Here is a 9,035-nt window from a genome sequence, read left to right as displayed (position 1 = left end):
AACAAACATCCATCCATGCATCCATCAAACAAACATCCATCCATGCATTCATCAAACAAACATCCATCCATGCATTCATCAAACAAACATCCATCCATGCATTCATCAAACAAACATCCATCCATGCATCCATCAAACAAACATCCATCCATGCATCCATCAAACAAACATCCATCCATGCATCCATCAAACAAACATCCATCCATGCATCCATCAAACAAACATCCATCCATGCATCCATCAAACAAACATCCATCCATGCATTCATCAAACAAACATCCATCCATGCATTCATCAAACAAACATCCATCCATGCATCCATCAAACAAACATCCATCCATGCATCCATCAAACAAACATCCATCCATGCATCCATCAAACAAACATCCATCCATGCATCCATCAAACAAACATCCATCCATGCATCCATCAAACAAACATCCATCCATGCATCCATCAAACAAACATCCATCCATGCATCCATCAAACAAACATCCATCCATGCATTCATCAAACAAACATCCATCCATGCATTCATCAAACAAACATCCATCCATGCATCCATCAAACAAACATCCATCCATGCATTCATCAAACAAACATCCATCCATGCATTCATCAAACAAACATCCATCCATGCATTCATCAAACAAACATCCATCCATGCATTCATCAAACAAACATCCATCCATGCATCCATCAAACAAACATCCATCCATGCATCCATCAAACAAACATCCATCCATGCATTCATCAAACAAACATCCATCCATGCATCCATCAAACAAACATCCATCCATGCATCCATCAAACAAACATCCATCCATGCATTCATCAAACAAACATCCATCCATGCATTCATCAAACAAACATCCATCCATGCATTCATCAAACAAACATCCATCCATGCATCCATCAAACAAACATCCATCCATGCATCCATCAAACAAACATCCATCCATGCATTCATCAAACAAACATCCATCCATGCATTCATCAAACAAACATCCATCCATGCATTCATCAAACAAACATCCATCCATGCATCCATCAAACAAACATCCATCCATGCATTCATCAAACAAACATCCATCCATGCATCCATCAAACAAACATCCATCCATGCATCCATCAAACAAACATCCATCCATGCATTCATCAAACAAACATCCATCCATGCATTCATCAAACAAACATCCATCCATGCATTCATCAAACAAACATCCATCCATGCATCCATCAAACAAACATCCATCCATGCATTCATCAAACAAACATCCATCCATGCATCCATCAAACAAACATCCATCCATGCATCCATCAAACAAACATCCATCCATGCATCCATCAAACAAACATCCATCCATGCATTCATCAAACAAACATCCATCCATGCATCCATCAAACAAACATCCATCCATGCATCCAACAAACAAACATCCATCCATGCATCCATCAAACAAACATCCATCCATGCATTCATCAAACAAACATCCATCCATGCATCCAACAAAGGTCAATGGTGCATCCATCCGACAGTCTTTCTTTGCCCTTGGCAGAAAGTCAAGGACATGACCTTCAAGGAGGGGCATGAGTTCAAGGTCAGAGTGAAGCCCAAAGACGACTGCTGCTCGTAAGTCATCGCCATCTTTCATCCCAAATTCATCTTCATCGCTTCATCACCCCATCACATCTACATTTCATCACTTCATCATTTAATTTCGTCATCATTTCATCGCTTCATCATTTCATCATTTCATCGCTTCATCAGTTCATTTAATCTCTTCATCACTTAATTTCATCACTTCATCTTTTCATCATTCCATCGCTTCATAATTTCATCACTCCTGTCATCGTTTCATCACTTCATAACTTCATCACTTCATCTCTCCATCTCTTCTGTCATCATTTCATCTCTTCATCACTTCTGTCATCATTTCATCACTTCTGTCATCATTTCATCACTCCATCTCTTCTGTCATCATTTCATCACTCCATCTCTTCATCACTTCTGTCATCACTTCATCTCTTGTCATCATTTCATCAATCCATCTCTTCATCACTTCATCACTTCATCTCTCCATCTCTTCTGTCATCATTTCATCTCTTCATCACTTCTGTCATCATTTCATCACTTCTGTCATCATTTCATCACTCCATCTCTTCTGTCATCATTTCATCACTCCATCTCTTCATCACTTCTGTCATCATTTCATCTCTGCATCACTTCTGTCATCATTTCATCACTTCATCTCTTCTGTCATCATTTCATCACTCCATCTCTTCATCACTTCTGTCATCATTTCATCTCTTCATCACTTCTGTCATCATTTCATCACTTCATCTCTTCTGTCATCATTTCATCACTCCATCTCTTCATCACTTCTGTCATCATTTCATCTCTTCATCACTCCATCTCTTCATCACTTCTGTCATCATTTCATCACTTCTGTCATCATTTCATCACTTCATCTCTTCTGTCATCATTTCATCACTCCATCTCTTCATCACTTCTGTCATCATTTCATCACTTCATCTCTTCTGTCATCATTTCATCACTTCAGTCATCATTTCATCACTCCATCTCTTCATCACTTCTGTCATCACTCCATCTCTTCATCACTTCTGTCATCATTTCATCTCTTCATCACTTCTGTCATCATTTCATCTCTTCATCACTTCTGTCATCATTTCATCACTTCATCTCTTCTGTCATCATTTCATCACTCCATCTCTTCATCACTTCTGTCATCATTTCATCTCTTCATCACTCCATCTCTTCATCACTTCTGTCATCATTTCATCACTTCTGTCATCATTTCATCACTTCATCTCTTCTGTCATCATTTCATCACTCCATCTCTTCATCACTTCTGTCATCATTTCATCACTTCATCTCTTCAGTCATCATTTCATCACTTCAGTCATCATTTCATCACTCCATCTCTTCATCACTTCTGTCATCACTCCATCTCTTCATCACTTCTGTCATCATTTCATCTCTTCATCACTTCTGTCATCATTTCATCACTTCATCTCTTCTGTCATCATTTCATCACTCCATCTCTTCATCACTTCTGTCATCACTCCATCTCTTCATCACTTCTGTCATCATTTCATCTCTTCATCACTTCTGTCATCATTTCATCTCTTCATCACTTCTGTCATCATTTCATCACTTCATCTCTTCTGTCATCATTTCATCACTCCATCTCTTCATCACTTCTGTCATCATTTCATCTCTTCATCACTCCATCTCTTCATCACTTCTGTCATCATTTCATCACTTCTGTCATCATTTCATCACTTCATCTCTTCTGTCATCATTTCATCACTCCATCTCTTCATCACTTCTGTCATCATTTCATCACTTCATCTCTTCTGTCATCATTTCATCACTTCAGTCATCATTTCATCACTCCATCTCTTCATCACTTCTGTCATCACTCCATCTCTTCATCACTTCTGTCATCATTTCATCTCTTCATCACTTCTGTCATCATTTCATCACTTCATCTCTTCTGTCATCATTTCATCACTCCATCTCTTCATCACTTCTGTCATCATTTCATCACTTCATCTCTTCTGTCATCATTTCATCACTTCAGTCATCATTTCATCACTTCTGTCATCATTTCATCTCTTCATCACTTCTGTCAACATTTCATCCCTCCATCTCTTCATCACTACTGTCATCATTTCATCTCTTCTGTCAGTATTTTATCACTCCATCTCTTCATCACTTCTGTCATCATTTCATCACTTCATCTCTTCTGTCATCATTTCATCACTCCATCTCTTCATCACTTCTGTCATCATTTCATCTCTTCTGTCATCATTTCATCACTTCATCTCTTCTGTCATCATTTCATCACTCCATCTCTTCATCACTTCTGTCATCATTTCATCACTTCATCTCTTCTGTCATCATTTCATCACTCCATCTCTTCATCACTTCTGTCAACATTTCATCACTCCATCTCTTCTGTCATCACTTCATCTCTTCTGTCATCATTTCATCACTCCATCTCTTCATCACTTCTGTCATCATTTCATCACTTCATCTCTTCTGTCATCATTTCATCTCTTCATCACTTCTGTCATCATTTCATCACTTCATCTCTTCTGTCATCATTTCATCACTCCATCTCGTCATCACTTCTGTCATCATTTTATCTCTTCATCACTTCTGTTATCATTTTATCACTTCTGTCATCATTTCATCACTTCATCTTTTCTGTCATCATTCCATCTCTTCATCTTTTCTGTCATCATTCCATCACTTCATCTCATCATCACTTCTGTCATCATTTCATGGCTTCATCACTTCATCCTGTCACCGCCAGCTTTGCCCTGAACATCGGCCATGACTCAGACAACATCGCGCTGCACTTCAACCCGCGCTTCGACGCGGGCGTGATCGTGTGCAACTCTCTGTCGGGCGGTTGCTGGGGCGACGAGCACCAAGACTCCAACTTTGGCTTCTCGCGAGGGGAGGAGTGCAAGGTGAGCCTTTCTTAAAGCGACAGATTTTAGTAGGTTTTTTTTTTTTACATTGTAAATAAAAAATATTACAAGTCAGTATTTTACAGTAAAAATACAAAAATAAATTGTGTAAAAAGCATCGTAAATTTTACTGTAAAATTCAGGCAACTTAAAAAATAAATCTACACTTTAATTAAAAAAAAAAAAAAATTTGAGTTTTTTTTAAACATATCTTTTTCCCATTGTAAATAAAAAATAATAGTGTTTTGCAGTAAAAAAAAAAAAAAACTGACAGCACAATTGTTTCACTGTAAAATATAAAATGACAATTGTTCCATTTACTGTAATTTTGTGTAAAAACCAAATATTCTTGCAACTGAGCTGCCAGTTTTTTGTACAAAAATACATTTCTAATGCAAATATATATTTTAATAAAAAAAAAAAAATTAGATTGTAAATAAAAAATAATACAAGTCAGCATTTTATAGTAAAAAAAGGGCCAGATTTTACTGTAAAAAAATATGTACAGTAATTTTATGTAAAAACATAACTTTTACGGCACAATTCTGCCAACTGAGCTTCCAGTTTTTTTGTACAAAAATACATTTATAATGCAAATATATCATATATTTAAATTATCAAAAAAATATTTAGATATTTTTTATTACATTGTAAATAAAAAATAATACAAGTCAGCATTTTATAGTTAAAAAAAAGGGCAATATTTTACTGTAAAAATATATAAATGTGTACAGTAATTTTATGTAAAAACATAATTTTTACGGCACAATTCTGCCAACTGAGCTGCCAGTTTTTTTGTACAAAAATACATTTATAATGCAAATATATCATATATTTAAATTATAAAGAAATATTTAGATATTTTTTTTTACATTGTAAATAAAAAATAATACAAGTCAGCATTTTATAGTTAAAAAAAGGGCAACATTTTTTTGTAAAAATATATAAATGTGTACAGTAATTTTATGTAAAAACATAACTTTTACGGCACAATTCTGCCAACTGAGCTGCCAGTTTTTTTTGTACAAAAATATATTTATAATGCAAATATATCATATATTTAAATTATTAAAAAAATATTTAGATATTTTTTTTTACATTGTAAATCAAAAATAATACAAGTCAGCATTTTATAGTTAAAAAAAGGGCAACATTTTTTTTGTAAAAATATATAAATGTGTACAGTAATTTTAGTAAAAACATAACTTTTACGGCACAATTCTGCCAACTAAGTTGCCAGTTTTTTTGTACAAAAATACATTTATAATGCAAATATATCATATATTTAAATCATAAAAAAAATTTTAGATATTTTTTTTTACATTGTAAATAAAAAATAATACAAGTCAACATTTTATAGTAAAAAAAAAAAAGGGCAATATTTTACTGTAAAAATATATAAATGTGTACAGTAATTTTATGTAAAAACATAACTTTTACGGCACAATTCTGCCAACTAAGCTGCCAGTTGTTTTGTACAAAAATACATTTATAATGCAAATATATCATATATTTAAATTATAAAAAAATATTTAGATTTTTTTTTTACATTGTAAATAAAAAATAATACAAGTCAGCATTTTATAGTTAAAAAAAGGGCAACATTTCTTTGTAAAAATATATAAATGTGTACAGTAATTTTATGTAAAAACATAACTTTACGGCACAATTCTACCAACTGAGCTGCCAGGTTTTTTTTGTAACGATAAAATCTACAGAAAAAAAAAAAGTACTGGTTTAAAAAACACAAACAAACCATAGATTCTTATTTTTCCCTCCAAAGAGTGTTATGTTACTACGATCAAATCCCCAGTGAGGACATTTAAAAGAAGCTTCCAGACCTTTTCTCTCCTCCACCAGTTCTACATCAACTTCAACCAGGCGGAGTTCAACATCAAGCTGCCCGATGGCAACACGATGAGCTTCCCCAACCGCCTGGGAGACGTCAAGTACAAATACTTCGACGTCAGCGGCGACGCCAGGATCGTGGGCCTCAAGATCAAGTAGCCACTTGAGTCGCGGCCAGCAGAGGGAGCCAGACCGCATCTCAGTCTACTGCCTTGCTAATAAACGACAGCGATATGTCCTCTAGTTGTTTTTATTGCTTAACTATGAAACATGCTCACTATTAAAATGATGTTAGCATGTTAGCTTGTTTAGCTATTTTTTTTTGCAGGTATACATCCCAGAGTCATATATTTTGGTAATTTACGCATGTTTACTGTCAAAATGTTAATGTTAGCATGTTAGCTATTTTTCGGTGTACACCGCAGAGTCCTATATTTTGGCTGACGTTAGCATTCTTAGCTATTTTTCAAGTATACACCTTAGTCATATATATTTTTTGCACTTGAAACATGCTCACTGTTAAAATGATGTTAGCATGTTAGCTTGTTTAGCTATTTTTTTTTTGCAGGTATACATCCCAGAGTCATATATTTTGGTAATTTACGCATGTTTACTGTCAAAATGTTAATGTTAGCATGTTAGCTATTTTTCGGTGTACACCTCAGCGTCGAAAATTTTGGATGTTAGCATTCTCATCTTTTTTTTGCATATAAAAACCTCAGAGTCGTACACTTTGGCACTTAGCACATGCTAGCTAACTGCTAGAATGCTATTGTTGACATATTAGCTTTTTAGCTATTTTTGCATGTATACACCTATATTTTGGCTCACGTTAGCATTCTTAGCTATTTTTAAAGTATACACCTTAGAGTCATATATATTTGTTGCACTTGAAACATGCTCACTATTAAAATGATGTTAGCATGTTAGCTTGTTTAGCTATTTTTTTGCAGGTATACATCCCAGAGTCATGTATTTTGGTAATTTACGCATGTATACTGTCAAAATGTTAATGTTAGTGTGTTAGCTATTTTTCGGTGTACACCTCAGAGTCCTATATTTTGGGTCACGTTAGCATTCTTAGCTATTTTTCAAGTATACACCTTAGAGTCATATATATTTTTTGCACTTGAAACATGCTCACTATTAAAATGATGTTAGCATGTTAGCTTGTTTAGCTATTCTTTTTGCAGGTATACATCCCAGAGTCATATATTTTGGTAATATACGCATGTTTACTGTCAAAATGTTAATGTTAGCATGTTAGCTATTTTTCGGTGTACACTTCAGCGTCGAAAATTTTGGATGTTAGCATTCTCATCTTTTTTTTTGCATATAAAAACCTCAGAGTCATACATTTTGGCACTTAGCACATGCTAACTGCTAGAATGCTATTGTTGACATATTAGCTTTTTAGCTATTTTTGCATGTATACACCTATATTTTGTCTGACGTTAGCATTCTTAGCTATTTTTAAAGTATACACCTTAGAGTCATATATATTTGTTGCACTTGAAACATGCTCACTGTTAAAATGATGTTAGCATGTTAGCTTGTTTAGCTATTTTTTTTGCATGTTAACATGTTAACATGTTAGCTATTTTTCGGTGTACACCGCAGAGTCCTATATTTTGGCTGACGTTAGCATTCTTAGCTATTTTTCAAGTATACACCTTAGAGTCATATATATTTTTTGCACTTGAAACATGCTCACTGTTAAAATGATGTTAGTATGTTAGCTTGTTTAGCTATTTTTTTTGCAGGTATACATCCCAGAGTCATATATTTTGGTAATATACGCATGTTTACTGTCAAAATGTTAATGTTAGCATGTTAGCTATTTTTCGGTGTACACTTCAGCGTCAAAAATTTTGGATGTTAGCATTCTCATCTTTTTTTTTTGCATATAAAAACCTCAAGAGTCGTACACTTTGGCACTTAGCACATGCTAGCTAACTGCTAGAATGCTATTGTTGACATATTAGCTTGTGAGCTATTTTTGCAGGTATACACCTCAGAGTCCTATATTTTGGCTGACGTTAGCATTCTTAGCTATTTTTCAAGTATACACCTTAGAGTCATATATATTTGGCACTTGAAACATGCTCACTATTAAAACGATGTTAGCATGTTAAGATAATTTTTGCAGGCATACATCACATAGTCATATATTTTGGTAATTTACGCATGTTTACTGTCAAAATGTTAATGTTAGCATGTTAGCTATTTTTCGGTGTACACCGCAGAGTCCTATATTTTGGCTGACGTTAGCATTCTTAGCTATTTTTCAAGTATACACCTTAGTCATATATTTTTTGCACTTGAAACATGCTCACTGTTAAAATGATGTTAGCATGTTAGCTTGTTCAGCTATTTTTTTGCAGGTATACATCCCAGAGTCATATATTTTGGTAATTTACGCATGTTTACTGTCAAAATGTTAATGTTAGCATGTTAGCTATTTTTCGGTGTACACCTCAGCGTCGAAAATTTTGGATGTTAGCATTCTCATCTTTTTTTTTGCATATAAAAACCTCAGAGTCGTACACTTTGGCACTTAGCACATGCTAGCTAACTGCTAGAATGCTATTGTTGACATATTAGCTTGTGAGCTATTTTTGCAGGTATACACCTCAGAGTCCTATATTTTGGCTGACGTTAGCATTCTTAGCTATTTTTCA

General features: G+C 34.4%; 1 protein-coding gene across 1 annotated transcript in view; it reads left to right on the top strand.

The window, feature by feature from the left end:
• The window catches only part of lgals2b (lectin, galactoside-binding, soluble, 2b), a 10,971-nt gene extending 4,410 nt beyond the window's left edge, over positions 1–6,561 (top strand). Inside the window, exons 2-4 of the mRNA XM_061984243.1 lie at positions 1,560–1,633; positions 4,347–4,506; positions 6,367–6,561. Of these exons, the coding sequence (XP_061840227.1) occupies positions 1,560–1,633; positions 4,347–4,506; positions 6,367–6,513 (381 nt within the window). The 3' untranslated portion in view covers positions 6,514–6,561. The remainder of the gene's footprint in view (positions 1–1,559; positions 1,634–4,346; positions 4,507–6,366) is intronic.
• Positions 6,562–9,035: the final 2,474 nt, after the last annotated feature.

The sequence above is a fragment of the Nerophis lumbriciformis genome, linkage group LG25 (genome assembly GCF_033978685.3).
Source record: "Nerophis lumbriciformis linkage group LG25, RoL_Nlum_v2.1, whole genome shotgun sequence".
NCBI lineage: Eukaryota > Metazoa > Chordata > Actinopteri > Syngnathiformes > Syngnathidae > Nerophis > Nerophis lumbriciformis.
This window is presented reverse-complemented; position numbering and strand designations above follow the sequence as displayed.